This window comes from Numenius arquata, chromosome 4, assembly GCF_964106895.1.
Source record: "Numenius arquata chromosome 4, bNumArq3.hap1.1, whole genome shotgun sequence".
NCBI lineage: Eukaryota > Metazoa > Chordata > Aves > Charadriiformes > Scolopacidae > Numenius > Numenius arquata.
Window position 1 is genome coordinate 43,390,698 of NC_133579.1, and position 18,187 is coordinate 43,408,884.

The following is an 18,187-nucleotide window of genomic DNA, read 5'->3' on the forward strand; positions in this document are numbered from 1 at the left end:
GGGCTAGAGATGCTGAGAGGTTTTGCTTTTGCTTTTAATGTCCCATGTTTGTGCCTGGTGAGAATTAACAATAAGGATCAATTTCCCCATGGTTCAGCCAACTAGCTGCTTCTTTATATAGAAAAATAATTCCCTAGGAAGTAAGTGCAAATAGTTACAGAAAATTGTATGTACTATTTGCAAAGCAATTCCATTTAAAGCTCTCCAAGTTAAATTACAGGGGTGTGTACCTTATGCATATGTAAAGTTGTGTAACCTGCGTGGCAGTGGCATGTGCACTGCATTTCTACTGAAGTTTTGATGTCGCTGTACAGTTTCTTGCTTGCTCCTGAAGGAACTGTGGTGGTGGCACAGTTGTTTGGCCTCCAAGGATGGTGCTGAAGCATGGGCTACCTCTCTGACCAGTAACTCATTCACTTAAACCGCTCAATTTAAGCACTTGGATCTAAACCTTGTAGTCTAAATTTTTTTCACTTTAGTTGTTTTCTCAAATGGGGAACATTCAACTCATGAGGCCAAATTAAAACATGGTTTATTAAAAGTGTACTGTATTAAGAATGTAAGACCATGATGCCTGGAAGACAGTACCACAAATAACAGACAAATTATAAAGCAGAAGGCACAAATATGTGAAGAAAGTATGCATACAAATAACTGAGGTTTTAGCTTGATTTCTGTCATTTTGTATGTTTGCAAATATGCACTGACTCTCTGTTTAAATACAAGTTTCCACTGACTTTTGAACCAGTGCACTCGTTTTGTCCAGTAACCACCTCAAAATCCATCAAGTACTGGCTCCAGGTTCACTGAGAAGAATTTAAAACAGTAGCATCCACTCTCCACTGGGAAATGAAACAAAAATCAAACCAATTCGTGGAATGAAAAATGAGTGTCACGTGCAGTGAGGTTGCAGTCAGAAACCCAAACTGTCGTGACCAGGCATTGCCACAGACTGGTAGGAACAGAGGTCTTCACACCTTGGACCCTTTTTCCTGCAGTGTTAAGTGAAGAATTGAGTTTGCTTGTTAACATGAGCAGTGGGACTGCCTGAAAGAGCAAGATGTTCTTGAAGGTGGAAAAGTTTTGAACCTAGGGTAACTCAAGCAGTAGGGAAAGGAAAACCTTACAAGCTTGTCAGATACAAGAGTTTGCTTCTGGGAAGGCTTAGTTAGGTACAGTCCTGGAGAAGCATAAGTTACAGGGGTTTAAGAGCATGAGACGTGGGGGAAAGAGGATGGGTACATTCTCTTTGGTTTGTTTTATAACCTTAAAAAAAACAATCTTCCTTAAAGCATTTATATTAAATACCCCTTTTCTTTTAAAAAAACCACACAGCCATTTTTCATAATTTCAATGACAGTTGTAATTTGTTGAAGGTAAACTTCCTGCAGTCTATTGGTCATTAAGTGTGTTGCATCTGAGGCCACCTCAAACATTGAGCAAGTGTACTGTTTTTAATTACACACAAAATACGGAAGAGTATGAAATATCATCTCACGATATCATATGCAGTAGCATTAAAAACAGCGGGATCTGGTTTTCCTAGTGTCAGCCTGGCCCAGATATGCAAAAAAAGCTTGCATTTTAGTTTACTTTTGGTTTATGTAGCTGGACAGAGAGAATATGTTCTTTTCGTCTTTCCCTTTCACAGTTGAGAAGTAGATTCACACTACAAATAGCAGGAAAATTGACTGTTCTTTTCCATTCTGTTAGATGAGAAGGACCGGAAAAAAAATTAGGTTTTAATGAGACTAAGAATTTTGACACAGGACACTGATTTTTGGTTTTGTTTCCTGTGGGCATTGTCCACCAAATAACACCAAAACACAACTTCCAAGAATTGCAGAGGCTTCTAAGCCAACTGGGTTTATTCCTACAGTTGAATTTATTAGTTTGGCATTTAACTTACTGAGGAAGTCAGTCATATAAAAATCTGGCCTGTTGTAATAAGGGAGCAATCCATCAATTTGCTAACCATAGTTAATACTTCCTTCCTGATGTATCGCAAATCAAATGACTCCATATGTGGTCCCTCTAATTATGTCAAGAACTTAAATACTTCTGGATCTTGAAGCCTAGTATAATTGCTGACACTTGCTTGACTGCTCTGTGTTTCATTTTGAGTTAAATATTCTGTTGTCTGTCATACCTCTTGTCTTGCGACAGGTGCATGTGCTATATAAGACTCTAATGTGGGAAATCCTGAAATAGGCTGTTTGCATTCTAGAACCTCGGGATAAAGTTGCAGATTTTGGCCAATGTTTTCAAGTTAGACTAGTTGCCAGAATTGTTGTGACAAGGTATTATTTTAACAGTTAATAAGCTCGCTTTGTGACCCTTCGGGCCAAGTGCAAGAAGAATGGGGATACAGAGAAATGGTTTGCCTTTTGGAGATTTAAGTATTGACACAGAGAACAGAAAGATGTCAGTGGCAGGAGGAGTTAGCTAGGTAGATGTAACGAGAGGAGAAGGGATATTGGTTGTAAATCAGTTTAAACGTCTAGGTCAGTTTAAGCATAATGTGTAATTACGCCCCAAGTCATCAAAGTGATTTGCCATTTGCTTCTCTGTTCTGCAAATGCAGTGACAATTTTATGAACCATCCATAGTACACAATCCTCATTTACATTTTCCTCTCCAACAGAACTTTTTAAACTCCAGTAGCTGCCCTGAAATTCAAGGTTTCTTGCATGTGAAAGAACTGGGTAGGAAATCATGGAAGAAATTGTATGTGTGTTTGAGGAGATCAGGACTTTATTGTTCTACAAAAGGAACTTCAAAGGTAAGATTAAAAAAGAAGTTGCACAGTACTAGCATGTGAAAGCATTTTCTGCTTTTACAGTGGGTATTTTTTGCTGGTTTTTAAATATCCGCACACAGTGTTCCCTTTTTTTATCGCATAGAAAAGGATAAGCAAGCCATGATCAAATGACAATCAAGCCCTGGGCTCTCAATGCATGAAAATAGCTATATAGCATTGTTATACAATAAAACCAAACTAGCCAGACGACATAATTACAGCTACTGAAGTCATGCTAACAAGGTTAGCAAGAGAAATCATGCTCTCCAAGCACACGGTTCATCAATACAGTTTAAATGATACCTTAAACAATATTTTCTATTATCTAACTTTCAGATTCCTTGGGAGCGATGTAATAGGTTATGCCATTTTTCATGTGATGTGTTTGAATAATTGTTTTGTCAGCTTCCTGTATAAAGCACCTTCTGCTAGTGGGCTGATATTGAAAAGGTGACACACTGTCCACTTCAGGTTGCCTGAGAGAGGAGCACAGTGTTGGTACAGTGCCCTCTGTTGGAGGTTGGTCTTGAGGGGCTGCAAAACTTCTTCCAAAATCTTGCACTTACCTATGATAAAACACATTATTTCCCCAGGAGCCAAGACATTTGCAGTTGTTGGCTGACCTAGAAGACAGCAATATCTTCTCATTGATAGCAGGCAAGAAGTTGTACAACGCACCTGCAGAGTATGGATTTTGTATAAAGGTAATTCTTCTCGTAAAGTTCTTCCGAAGTTCAAGACAGTGTTGGTAGCTCAGTGTTCCCCCCCAGCCCCAGCTAAGTGGGATTTGTATGTAAAACTCTGCAAGCATTTCTGACATGAGGACTTGATCTTTAACGTCTTTCATTTGGCAGGCATGTCCTGTGAATCTTGCCATCATTTTATGTGACACTTTTAACACTTTATCTGGTGCTCCTTTGGCTTGGGAAATTTCTGTGCAAGATGAGCTCAGTGCCGAAGCATGGTGTGCCTGTGAAGTGGCCCTGGTTCACCTCACGGATGAAATTTTTTTTCCAAGCACTCTAATTGAATAGGAAAGTTTGTCTGGACAGCGAGCACCAAAACTATATAGCAACAAAGGATCAAGCTCCGATTGGGCGTAATTTTACCGTTATAGTAGGCCAGAGGCTTGCATTTATTTAAAGAAGATTGTCTTGGAAAATGGAAATAAGAATAAACAGTTGCCTTTGAGAATTTTAAAAACTATTGTGCAGATGGATAGGTTTGGAAAGTATTTCAAAGCTCCATGTAACTTTCTGAGGAGAAAATAATGCTGGGAGCTGGTATTATTGACAGCAGTGAAGCAGCCTTCTTCCTAGCAGCCATTCCAGAACTGAACACCATGGGTTTGCTTCAGAGGGTAGAGGCTGGCTGCAGGACAGATCCTGAACTGATAAAGCAGACTTTCAGTAACCTTCAGTTACGGAAACTTTGGTTCTTCGTCTCGAAATGGGGGCTTGTAAAACTTCTCACAGTTCTAAAAACAAAAATCCAGACACCTTGGTTCTGGTTCTAGCATGGCCTGAGTACCTTATTCCTATAAACTGCCAGAACTGCAGGGTATTTCAAAGTAGGAACTGACATTTATCTTGCTGGACCCAGCTGAGAAAGTGATCTCTTTCAAAGCATGTTCAGCCTCCCCTGAGCTTTAATTCAGGGTGGTGTGAGCTTTTTCTGGCCAGTTCTTGGACTAATACTATACCTGCTTTTAGTCAGCAGTAAACTTAGTGGTGTTGGTTTTCTACTGAATGTAGCTGACTTCTCTCTGATACTTGATAGCCCAACAGAGTGAGAAATGAAACTAAGGAACTGAGGTTGTTGTGTGCTGAAGATGAGCAAAGCAGGACGTGCTGGATGACTGCCTTTCGACTCCTCAAGGTACCTAATCTCTTCTTTGTGAATAGAGCTACACCTGTAGTTAAGTTGCATTCGTTATTGTGTTGTTCAGAAAATACCTGTATGTTCTTAAACATTACCTGTCTCCAAACTGATGCAGCTAAGAGCAAGATGCCAGATAGACCTGTCTCTTCTAAGCTTTTAAGCACCAGACTGAGCTCAATTCCTTCCACATATGAATGAAGTATAATTTTAGTTTTGGAGCTAAATTTATGATCTGTGAATGAATCAAAAAAATTGCTTAACAAGCTATTTGCAAGTTATCAGAAAGCTAAAGAAAATGTTTTGATAATGGTAAATGGTTATCTTAAGTAGAAGAGAGTGCTATCTAGAGACTTTGCAAATTTTTCAGTTTTCTAAAGGTCCTATTAAAAAAAGTAACAAAAATAAGCAACCCTATCTCTTGGTGAAAGTTACCATATCTGAGAGCAAACAATGAGATTTCTTGATAATATAGTAGGAGACTTCACAGTTTTTTTGAAACAAAATCGGCATGGAGGGAACTGAGGAGAAAGTTGACTATTTTGTGCTCTTTGAAGCAGAAAACTTCCAGATCTTCAGAGGGGAATGTGCAGAAGTTTTGGGTTGGTTTTAAGTCTTTCCCGGAAGATGCTGCCTTGAAAACTACTGGTTTCTTCTCTGAATCTTACTACATCTTCTCTCATATTCAAGTGAATATACACATATATTAAAAATATAATAAATACCTACAGATAATGTACTGCCCGTGAAAATCCCACCTCTCTTCCATGCAGTTATCCTACGCTCTAATATTCGGTGTCAAAGTGTGACAAAATGTGATTAAAAAAAAAGACATGCACAAGTACTGAGGTACTTGATACTAGACACGTATCTGCCAAAATAGGATGGAGAACCTTGAGTTCAGTCCACTTTAGCGCTCTCTGTAGCAAACCGACAATTTCAGATTTGCTGTTCCCTCCTGCCCCTGAGGTCAGCACACCGGCATCCTGCTGGTGGCTGCCGTGTGCCGGGCTGTGCCCAAAATGGGATGTGTAACCGATGAGCACTAAGAGCACTTCATCTCTCTGACCTGAATGGACAGAGTCGCCACTCCTGCCAAAGTAGCAGCCCACATCAGCAGATCCTTCACACTCCTCTCTCCCAAAATCCCCTTTTTCCCCAACTGCGTTTCACACCTCCCTGCTGAGGAAGATGCGCTCCTGCAGCACGCATCCAAGGAGCTGGAAGGGAGCGGGAGCATCAGAAAGGGTGTGAGGTTTTGTCGCTTCCCGGTCCGTGGATGACATTGACTAGGAGAAGCCACAAAGATTCCCATTGCTGCATGAGCATTGTTTATTCCTCCACTCCCTTTCAAAAAAGTTTCTCTTATTTGTTTATCCTCAGGAGGTGGCAAATGTTTGCTACAACTACCTGTTCCTCTCCCCACGCAGGCTGTCCATCATGCAAAACCCTGTAAGTGTAGGGAAAGCAAATTGGACTCCTGGGCCTGTGGGTATGAAAACACAATGCCTGTTCTCCATCTACATTAAGCGGTCACCTTCCAAACCACAGTACATCTCTTTGAATGCTCTCCAAATATTATCTCATTTTTTAATTGTAAGAGATTCTGTGTTGCAGTACAGAAATTCCTATTTTAAGTTTTTACAAAAGCAGGTGCACTACCCATAGTATGGGCCAGGATGCAAGGAGCAATCCCAGTTACAAGATGCGTATTTGATTTCTGTGGAGTTGATACCACAGTTGGCTGTCACAATCTGCTTTCCAGTTATTTTACTTGACTTGACTCCTGTTTAATACACGCTAACAGTTATAGTAAGAGTTCTAGTCCCCAGGCAATTCCAACTGTTTCTTCTCAGCTGTCCTTTATTTTCTGTATTTACACAGAATTTTGCATTGTGAAGAAAGTCCTCAGAGGATCAGATAATTGTAGTGAATTGTGCTTTGAAGACACTGTTTGTTCTAAAGAAATTAGTTGCACTGGTTAAGGCACTGATGTTCCTGAATGGCAAAGAAAAACCTTCACAGTGTACAGAATTAGCTATTCTTACCAAATATGTAGACATGCATCTTGATGTGACCGTTCAGAGGAAGCTTTCTTTGCAGCGTGGCAGCAACAGTACTGTATGGCAGTAATTTCTGTATACTGCCATATAACATTCACCCTTAGGCAGCTAACGCTAGCAGGGAAAAAAGGGTTTGTTTTTAAGGAACACTGAAAGATGATTAAAGGTGTGTAGTCAGGGAAAATTAAGGCTGTGCCCCAAGGCTGCGGCCATGACCCTGCTTTTTATTGACATACTGATTTAGCTTTCCATAGTCATATATTACCCTATTTACAAAATTATATCTACCATTTCAATTAGAACATTCAGTAAGCAATGTTGCTATACTTTAGCACTGTGCCTTTGGGGAAGGCACTGAGTAGGTGTTTTCCTACCATCTTAGCTACTGGCGTTGCTAAAATTCATCATGTTCAACAAGGAGCATGACTGGAATTCAATCACCTTATTTTTATAAGGATGGGAAGAGTACCAAAAGTGTTATTTCCTGGTGAAATTTATTAAAAGAGCCAATGAATTACACAGAATCACAGAATCTTCTTGGTTAGAAGGGACCTTTGAAATCATCAAGTCTGACCACGAAAAAAATTAGAAAGGTTATTATTTTTTATCATTATGAAAACTGATTTTGAATGTCTTAATGCAGAATTTTTTAAGTTCTCATTACTAAGGGTAAAAAGAAGAGGAGTTAATATGTGTGTTTTGACTCGAGTGAAAACTTGTATTCTACAAGGAAAACATGGTGATAGCTGAGAGTGGCAGAAATTTCTTGTGTGTTTCACTCGGGCTTGTAAAAGTGCTGTCTTTTAAATAAAACTTGTCGTGCATATTTACTGCTCAATTGCCACCTGCCAATCACTATTACTCAATGCAAATTGCTTTGGGACAGCTTCTGATCATGAAAATAATAAATGAGTGGCACATTGTGTGTAAGTGGTGTGGTTTTATTAAATCACTACATTTTTTTCTTAAGGCATATATTTGAATAATAATAATGTCCTTGCATTTCTATTGGCAGTATGGAATGCTACTGTATCAGAATTACAGAATTCCCCAGCAGAGAAAAGCCATGCTTCCACACTTTTCCACTCCAGTAGTAAGTAATGAACTTTACCTCATTAATGTATGATGTTGGAAAAGATACATTTGCTTTTGCATTTTAAAAGTGGAAAATTTTACTCTAAGAAATGTAAATTCAGCATTGTGTAGCAAATCAATGTAAAGTTCATGTTTTGCATGAGCACAGTTTACGTGGTTGGCTCTCCATTATCTTAGGCTTACATGATCCTCATGATTGAAAAATCTTGGATACGTCAGGCACTTTGAGATGTACAGTACAGAGACATCTGGCTGTCTCTGCAGAAGCCAGCTTAGGTCTGGCAAAACTCACACGTAAATTTCCTAAAATATGTTGGGCCAAGAGCTGACTGTTAGCTATCTAAAAGTGAAGATCCTATATTTGGATCCCAACTGGCCCTGAAAATGACTGGAGTATAGTAATAGGGCAAGTGGGCAACTTAAGCAATAGAGATTTTATTCTTGGCCTTTGAATCCTCTCCCTCCCCTGCGGCCTAAAAAGAAAAGCCATTTATTTTTGTGTCTGCAAATCTTTTGGAAAGGGGGAAAAAAAAAAAAAGAGTTGTATTTTCTGTGCTGTTGAAGGATAACTTTGGACAGTCTTCTGAAACCAAAACATTTTGAAATGAAACTCTCAAGCTGGCTTTTTCTTTCCCTGCTTTTTGAAACAAGTGAAAATTCCTTTTCAGAGAAGTGTATCTGAAAACTCACTAGTAGCAATGGATTTTTCGGGGCAAATAGGAAGAGTTATTGAAAATCCTGCTGAAGCACAGAGTGCTGCCTTGGAAGAAGGACATGCTTGGAGGGTAGCTATCTTCTCTTCTTTTCTATTTTTGTAATTAGTAAGTGTCTGTTGAGAGCCAAAACACAGAGTGTGCTATGATGTTAGTGCAGTGCTGGTCACAGTATAGCTTAGCTCCGACCTGAAGCAATCACACTGCAAGCATGCAGATCTGAAAGTCAATATCCATCTTTAGCAAAACTGTCACATTCACAACAACCTTCTACCACTGCTTCTCTGTCCCCCTAGTGTCCAGAGGAAAGTTGAGGGGGAAAGCAGACCCACCAGAACTTTACTGCCAGTTTGCAAAACCAGTCTCTGAGGAGGAATATGTCAAATTAAATGCTTCCCCACATGGAAGAGGCTGGGGCTCTGACTAATGGCTTGCTCCCAGTAAGTTTAATTGCAGAATATACAAGAGGCAGGACCTCTTGCAATGAAAACTGATGTAACTTGTTTATAGTGTCTTGTGGACAGACAGCTGCAGTACAAGTTTTCCCACATGCTCGTCTCTTAGGGAATAGGAGTCATTACTGAAGCACTAGCCGGTGCTTTATGTACGGGAGGGAAATACTGCTTGATTTACTGAGTGCCTGGTGTTTTGCCTGAGCAGAAACATATCAGTCTTTTCTTTTTTCTGTCATTTTTTTTTATTTTACTTTTTTTTTCCTTTTTTTTTTTTTTTTAGATACTGAGCTTTCATCATTAACATCTGGCTTGTGTTTTAAGCCAACTGAAATGAGCTGCTGCTTGTAGATTAGCCCCCTTCAAAGTTGCATTTCTTTTTCTCATCCTTGCATTAAACTTGCCCAGCCCCCAGTTTCCTGTAAATTAAATCTGTATTGCATGTGCACTAATTCTCTTCTGTTGAGGCTTTAGTGTGGATTTAACGGTAATTCATTTTCTCTGTAGAAACGTAGCACAAGAATGAACATCTTGGGTAGCCAAAGTCCACTCCATCCTTCCACACTGAGTACAGGTAAATTCTGCTGGTTTGTAAGCATAGTATCAGAGGCCTCTGTGGGTAAATCAAAAGTATATTTCATATACAGACAGAGATAGAGTGCAGTTGTGTAGTATTAATGCTTCGATGTCAAATATAATGTTTATGTTTATCAGTAGCTTCTGTGTCATTAAAATGCTTACCTATAGAGACATAGTAGAAGGAACTCGTATTCCTTTGAAGGCACACTTTTCTTCAATATTAATCTTTTGAAACTCAGATTTTATAAAAATAGGGACTCCATAAATATTTCCATTTAAAACAATCCAGAAGTCAATTCTTCGTTTTAGACAAGGAGAGTCAATGAGTGATCTGTTAGTCTTTAAAGAGTAAAAATGAGAGTCTTCAAAATAGCATTCATTCCATAATAACTGAATAATGTAAAATACAGATACCTGTAATGTAAGTCCTGAGCATCTCTTTGGGACTGTAAGTTTATTAATATCGTGGACTACTTAGAGGAAACACAGCTATTCTGTGTTTCTATTCTGTTGAACAGAATTTAAAAATACCATTTGAAAAATAATAAAATAATAAACATAAAAATATTTTGGGGTAATTCCACCTTTGAAAGCACAAGCTAAAGTGCTTTTCATTATCTGAGAGTTAAAGGGACTTGGTTCTAACTCCTTAGCTTATACCTTGTATTCTAAGAATTGTGTAGTCTGAACATTTTCAATAAGCTATGAAAAGGTAATATTATAAGAGATTTCTCTAATTAACCTAATCGTACAGCTGCAAATCAGAAAATACATGGAGATAATGCCTGTCTACTTGTATATTAAGTAGATGCAACAGCTGGTGCATTTTTTTTTCATATTGAAAGATATTTTATATTCTGTAACAAAACTATACCCACTTTTAAAATGTTTAAATAATTAGCGTGTGGAAAAAGCTGTTGCACATATTACTGTTTTTAACCATCCTCTTTTCCCCTCTTTTCCCTCTTGCCTCCAGTTATTCATAGGACACAGCACTGGTTTCACGGCAGAATCTCTAGAGAAGAATCTCACAGGATTATTAAGCAACAAGGACTTGTAGATGGGTAGGTATTCCTGTTGCTTTGTCTTTATGATCTGATGGTAAGCATTATAGACAAGAGCACAACTTCTGCTTTAAGAGATTACAGGTTTGTGAGCACTTCTGAGTAACCTGATTCTTGAGTAGTCCCATTATAGCCTGCCAGTATTTCAAACAGTCAGAGCACGTGTTTATAGGAGTGGGTTCTAACTCTTCATTTGAAAAATAAAATCTTAAGAATACACTTAATTTTTTTTTTCTTTTTTCCTGCAGAGGCAATCAAGTTTTGGAGAATGTTAGAGTTTGGAAATAATTCCTGTAATCTGCATTGAGGGTGTATTTTTCAGGCAAAGCTGTACCTAGCCATTTGCCCATAAATTTATAATCAGCCATTTAATGATGATTTAATGAGCCAGTTAATGATGATTTCTCATTATTTATTACTGTTCTAGTGCAAAGAAATGAAAGTACCTGTTCCAGCGCTCTCTAAAATGTCTGTAGTTGAGATTTAAGTATCTTCTGAGCATCTCTGTTTCCCTTATTTGTATGTAGTTATGGTTATTGAAGGGAAGTTGCTTAAACTGCACTCAGCAGTTCTTTATCTGTAGGATGGGAAGAGCGTGGTGGCCTTCAGTTCACTAATTTCGCTGCTGTCAGGGTTAAGGTAGAAACTTCCATGTTGGCTTCTCGGGAAACAGTCAAGTTCAAACCTTTCTTCGGCATTTTATGATTCAGGAGCATCACTAATCTTTGTGAAGAATGCAATACATTAGAGAAATAGAAATTGCTAGTGCCTGTACATATTCATCAAGCAGTGGTTTATTATTGTTTTGAGGTTTTTGCTGGGCTAAGGCTATTCGGTTTTAGCTTAGCAGGTCAAAGAAAGAAGAGAGGCTGTGTAAGCGAAGGAGCGCTGCTGACTTGGGTTTCTGGTTCTTTCACACTACAGATCTTCTTTACAATCTTGAGCTTATTTTAACTTGTTGCCTTGGGAATCTAGCGGCCCATCCTTCTTGGGGTTTTCAAAAACATGGTAATGCGTTTGAGGCGGTGTTAAATTTGTGCCTAGCCGGTTTACTCAGTGTGGAAGGTGAAGATTGGGTCGTTTGGCTGTAGCGAGGTCAGTCAGCAGTGGCAAAAGAACCATGTTACCTACGTGCTCTGAAATCTAAGGATCATGGTTTTCAGGACAGAAGAGTCTTGCCCGTGTTTTCCTGCTCTGTGTGTTCTTGAACAAAAGAAGGTAGAAAGTTAACAGTCTTCTGATGGCTCATGTAAGGTGTGCAGCAATGTATATATGCAGCTGATACTGCTATTATTCAACTGTTTCTGGAAGCTATTGCTGAGGATGCATCTATCTTTATATCATATAATGACTATCTTTATAGTCATTGTTTGTGTGGACAGCCTGTTTGCCAGAGGTTGAGAAACACTTGCAGGATCAATTGTACTGAGCTTTGCTTTGTGCCACCAGCTTATGATACCATGCATTATCCGAAATGGCTAGAGGAAAGATAATTTAGAGATACCTGCATGAACTGCAGAAGCCACAGGGCAGGTAAGATCTTCCTTCCTGAGGTGGATCCTAATGTATAAAGTCTTAGGTCCCTTCTCCACACATTTGGTCTTGCTAGGACTAAAGAGGAATGCTCAAATACCATGCATGGTTTCCGGTGGTGGCAAGGCATGCCTCTCTCTGAGTGTTGGACCGACCCTGGTTATGATGGTGCATTTTTGTGGTATTGACATTTCTCAATCAGTCCTGAGGAGCCGGAGGAAGTTCTTTCGGGTTCATAAGACTACAAGCAGTTCTTGCAACTCTGTCTTGGAAAAGTGTGTTCCTGGCTTAGTGGTTAGCAATTAAGAGGGCTTGAGGCCTGCCCCAGTACTGTGCTTGGCCATCTCACAAATCCACTAGTGATTAGTGCAGGGAGCCTTATGCCAAAGGTATATTCTTGTTTCCTGTGTCATGGAGAGGTTCTCCTTCCTTAGTTCATAAATGTCATGAAACACATGAGGAAACATTTTTTGACTAGATTTTTTTCTCCTCTTCTAAGTATGCATTTAACCATTGGAGTGGTGTTGCTAGCTATACTAGCTAGAATGTATTCTTTTCCAGTGATGCTGAGGGAAAAATATTGTGACTGTTTTAGAGGAAAAATCAGTGTGTGTTTTCCCCTTCTTGATAATGTGGATGCTACTTAAGAAAGTGTTGAGCTGTTTCTGTGCAATTGCACCCATATGGCTTAAACGTACTTTTGCTAACACTGGATTTCTGTAAACTGATGCAAGACACTGGAGAGTGGGAACAGATTCTCATGTATTCCTTTCCCATCTACAGAAGTACAGATTTGCTTTGGAGTTAGATAAGAACATTTTCTTCATGAGAGTATGTATCAGTAATGGAAAGCTCAGTTAGAGAGACCCTTAAAAAAAGGCTCATACGTACATTCATAGGGGAAGAACTAGCATCATGTATCTTTCACTTTTTGTCTCTTCATCTATTAGTGTTGCATGGCCATGGTATAAAAATTGAAAGCAAATTGCCAGTTATGGAATCGCCTGCTAGTGCAACTAAAGAAGAGTAAGGCAATAGCACAAAATGACTTAGTAGTTCTGATTATTTATGAAGAAATGGATTGTGGTATTCAGTGTGTCCTTAAAAATGTTCTCTCCTAGACTATTTCTTCTCCGGGACAGCCAAAGCAATCCAAAGGCATTTGTACTTACGCTGTGCCATCATCAAAAAATAAAGCATTTTCAAATCTTGCCGGTAAGTAGATTATTTTTTATACTTATCACAAAAAAAGACATTTTAAATCATAAAGCCTTGCCAACATCTGAAGAGACCTCTTACTAATTACTGATGTAATTAACAGGGATGTTTCCATTAGGAAGTATATTAGCAAGTATTCTTTAGAATTTTCAAATGTCTGATTAAAGTTCTTCGTTAACATTGCCTGGAAAACTAGTTTAAGTCACTAAGCTGTAGAAATAATGCATAGAACTTGGTCTCTGTGACTGACAGCAGCAACAGCGGCAGTTGTCTCCCTGTCACTTAGACAATCATAGAATAACTTCGGGAAACTCTTAAACGTTTTATTCTAGAGGTTATCTAATAACGTTGAGCTTAAAATAACATTATACTGAGATGTCCAGAACCTATTTGATTTTTATCTTGATCAAAAAGAGCATCAGAAGTTTAAGATCATGTAGACCTCTTTATTGGTCCAAACCCTCTTCCCTTGCTTCACCTGCCAGTTTTGCAAACAGCTAACAAATATCTTTGGAGTATTTTTGTTTTATGTAATGAAGACCAGTGCCGTCTCTACAACTTTCAATTACTCTGCCCACGAGCTTTCACTTTCATAAAAAAAACATTTCCAGTTGGGTTAACAGACGTTCTTTTCTAGTGCTGTGCATGGTTTCCTGAAGATGTCTGGGCACTAAGTTGTGTGGGCGGTGCCCATCATTTATTCTAAGTCACACACTTGTATCTTTATGTTGTGCCATGCTCGCATCACTTCATGTGCAGTCCGACTTGACAAGCATGTTTTGTTTCCCCAGTGTGAAGATGATGGACAGATATTTTTCAGCCTGGATGATGGGAACACCAAATTCAGTGATCTAATCCAGCTTGTTGAATTCTATCAACTAAACAAAGGAGTCTTGCCCTGCAAACTCAAACACCACTGCATCCGAGTGGCCTTATGACCTCAAATCTGACTCTCACTGAAGACTGGATTTGCTAGAAGAGTAATTGTAAGAGAACGTTGACACTGGGGAATTGGCAGATTTGTAAGTTGGTAAAAATAAATAAAAAATATTATGCACCTTGGGACTCTGAAAGGGATGGATTCGACAGGTGCCAACAGACCAAGATTGCTGGTTTGTCTAACACCTAAGAGTGATTGCTGCTGAGTGTCCCAGCATCCCAAAATGGGGGGAGGGTATGTAAAACCATGAGTAAATTTGAAACAAAACTGGAAACTATCTTGGCTGGGCCACTTAACAGGAACAAGTGTGAAGAGAAATCTTTGAAAAGAACTCTTGCCCTGGAATAATCTTGACAATTAAGACTAGTGTGTTTACTTTTTGTATTGATCACTTTTTTTGCACTCCTACTTTGTTTCGGATATTGTATGCAGCCTATATTAGGAGCTGATGTGGCTTTTAAAATTCATGCAGGAGTTGGGTATTAATCTGCACCCTAAAATGTATGGAATGCTTCAGCCTAAAAGGATCTAGAAGAAAATCAAGAAGTGTGTGTGTGTGTGCGCGCGCGTGTGTCTCAAAACTTCTCTGGAGACCTGAGGTTCGATGATCTGCAGATGTCTTTGAAGAAGCAATGAGGATACAATTCTAAAAGAACATACCACCATATACGTACTCTTAAAACTGTTGACTTGTAGCATCATGGCTGTAGTATGTTGATGGCATATTAGTGGCATCCAGTCATGCAAAGACTGTATTAGATTCTATGCACAAATTTTTATTATTGGAGTGGTGGTTTGTTTTTTACAGCCTTTTGACTGTTTTCCTGAGGAAACTTACTGTTACTAAATAGAATAGGACTGGATGACTACACTTGTATTTGAAACCACCATTTTTTGTGAGAAGATCCTTCTGCGGGTAGTCTTAGTATGACAAAATAATAAAATAAAATAAAAAAAAAACAAAAACAAACAAACAAACAAAAAAAAACAAAACAGTGTTTTTAGCTTTATAGCTCCTTGAATTTTCAGAGTGTTTCAAAGAGCTCTTTCCATATAGTAAAGCTACAGTGACACAAAGCTCTCCTGGGAATTAGGGCATAAAGAGAACTGTACCCCTTCTGCTTTCTGTAGGGCCATGAAAGTTTACATAGTGAGAAAGAACATATTGGGAATGGAAACACATTTGATTGTGAACTAGCTGCTGGCAGTATCATCCATCGAGGTAACTGGTGATCCCTGTGTCATACACACTAAAGCACGCCAGTACCTATGGCAGACAAGCATGGATCTTGCTCTGGTGCTGGTTTGTCATCAGAACTACTTTATTGTTAATGTTTAAATCAATTATTTAATGTTTACACAATAACTCTTTCTGATGATGAATCAGTGTTAAAGTTAGACGAGTCCCACCATGATCCTCCAGTTGCAAATATCATGCTTCCAGCAACATGGTTGGTGCAGGAACTGATCCTGAATTTACTTCCCAGTCCTTGGTGCAGTTAGCCACAGCGAGGAGTATTCCACCCTGGGAACTTGCAGAGCAGCGTAGTGCAGAATGGAGCATTCTCAAGATGGGAGCTGATTTACGCAGGCTAGTTCATCCTTACTAATATTTGCCACTGGGTTTGAAATCCTAGCCATCTGAAAGGGTAAAGAAGGAAAACCAATCCTACACCTTTAGGTCTTCATGTAGTGTTGAGAATAGCTTAAGACAAACCATAACCTGCCTGAGTCGTCCATATCAGCCTATAACTATGTCAATGGTATAGAAACACTGTATTTTAGTTTACAGAACACATTTAGTATTTTTTTTCCATTTAATGTCTAGATATTAAAAATGAAGAAACTTGATTTTGTTTTTAGTAGAAGCCTTTTTTTTTTTTTAATTGTACATAGTGAAATGAGTGTTCCTGCTTTCTAGACAATGTATTTTAAAACCTTAAAATTAAGCTAACTTAAGTCTGACTTCACTTTGCATGCTTCTATTTGGCCCCTATTAGGAGAAAAAAGATATTTGTATTGACTACATTACCAGTTTAATAAGACCATTTATGCTGTAGTTTTAAGTTTTTCTGTTTACAAAGCTTAGTGACAACCATGCATTTTTCCCAGTAGGCGGATAGTATTTGCAGTGTTTCATATTTATAAAAAAAAAAAAAACCTTGCATCTTATTTAAATTGAGAATAAAAGTTTGACTATGAATCATGATTTTTGTATGTAGATGGTTGACTTAGTATTTTGTACTTTTCCCAGCTAAAGTGAGCTGTTTTGAGAAAGTGACCACCTTCAAAGTGGCAACAATCTTACTTAAGCAGATCACTGCTTTGTCTTCTTTCTGCTGGAAAACAGTCAATACCACCTTAGTTTTCCAACAGACTCAGCTGGCTGCCAGCTCAGAATACCAAGGACTGAAGGACATTTGACTCTTATTTTTGTATTTAAATGACATGAATGTAAAGGGGATGCTCAGGGTTGTTTTGGAGCCTGTTGAATTTTTATCTTTTTGCCTGTGATTTTATTTTCTAAATAAATACTTCATGTAGCAATCTTGAATATGTTGAGAAGGAAAATGCCAAACCATTTTGGTAATGAGGTTACTAGTTAAGTTATGTTACGATAGGTGTTAAAGTACAAAAAACTTTTTATTTGTTAATTAATCTTGAAGAAACACGTGCCTCAGTTTAGATGTTTTGTCTTATCTTTTCTGCACTAAATACCTGACAGTTTGACCAATCAATGCACCTTTCCAGTGGCAAGACTTGCTTATCGTAAATTATATTGTCACAATGCAAGATTTAGTGACTGTAAAATGGAATAAAGTTTAAAGTTTCAGGGAATGCAAAAGGTATTAACTTAAGAGACAAAACCTTTATTCAATATGCTTTGCTTCATACTGTAAATAGCTTTTTGGCTTGTGAACCTAATTGTAATCTTTCAGGTATTTTTGTACAAATAAGGGACTGATATTCTGTTTCTTGTAATTAGAAATAAACGTTAATACAATGCTATTCCTTTTATATTGGAATGAATGTCTTCTTTTGGATATATCTGTACACCATGTATCTCTTGCCTTAATTCTGGGTTATTTGGGGTGGGTTATATAAAACAGTCTTTGAGAAGAGTTAAGAGGAAAGCAGAATCCCCAAGATAGCTTTATTCTGGCTGTTCTGTCTTATGATTCCTATTAGGACAGACTGTCCTTTATTTGAAAAAAGAACTTGTTCACCCCTTTTGTTTGAGGAAGATTATTGGGGATGTCCTGCTATGATAGTTACAATATTCATTTGGGAAGGTTGCTAGAATTAAATCAGGAAATACACCATGAGCGTCTTTTGGGTCATAAAACAAAGCTGTAACTCACTGAAAATGTGCACTCTGAATAAAGCACTTTACTGGCCTGATAGCTGTTGGATCAGAAAACTTTTCAATAGTACTTTCAGAAAGCAATTGCTTACCCCCGTAACCCTTGCATTTGGGTGGAAAAGCACATCTGCACAAAATATGCTTTTGCTTAAAAAAGCCATTTTTTTGAGGGGGGAGATTGGTGGTTCTGCTGGTAGTTAGAATAATAGAAGGTTGGAAATATTTCTCTTTTTTGTTGGGAACAATGCTTTGCTGTTTCTGCCTTGCTGATCCACAGAAAACATCAGGCGCATTCCACTTCAAGCCTTGGTAACACTCTGGCTTCTGCATGCTACGTCTTCATGTGAGTTTGTGTTGCACCTGGGGCGTGAGTTACGTGTTAGCATTATGAAATTCATTCATCAGCACATAAAGGCAGAGAACTTATTTTGGGTTTTGATATTCCCAAAAATTTTTCTATGTGGAGATGCATGTTAAACTTGAAAGCA

The 18,187-nt window shown here is 38.4% G+C and overlaps 1 protein-coding gene across 2 annotated transcripts in view; it reads left to right on the forward strand.

Annotated features, from left to right (window-relative positions):
- GRB10 (growth factor receptor bound protein 10) overlaps positions 1-17,346 on the forward strand; it is an 88,123-nt gene extending 70,777 nt beyond the window's left edge. The window contains exons 7-15 of one of the 2 annotated variants that reach the window (XM_074146223.1): positions 2,645-2,782; positions 3,394-3,504; positions 4,580-4,678; positions 7,757-7,834; positions 8,505-8,621; positions 9,509-9,575; positions 10,557-10,644; positions 13,299-13,392; positions 14,187-17,346. In XM_074146223.1, coding sequence (XP_074002324.1) covers positions 2,645-2,782; positions 3,394-3,504; positions 4,580-4,678; positions 7,757-7,834; positions 8,505-8,621; positions 9,509-9,575; positions 10,557-10,644; positions 13,299-13,392; positions 14,187-14,333 — 939 coding nt within the window. In that variant the 3' untranslated portion in view covers positions 14,334-17,346. The remainder of the gene's footprint in view (positions 1-2,644; positions 2,783-3,393; positions 3,505-4,579; positions 4,679-7,756; positions 7,835-8,504; positions 8,622-9,508; positions 9,576-10,556; positions 10,645-13,298; positions 13,393-14,186) is intronic. The other variant, XM_074146224.1, reaches the window with a different exon arrangement.
- Positions 17,347-18,187: the final 841 nt, after the last annotated feature.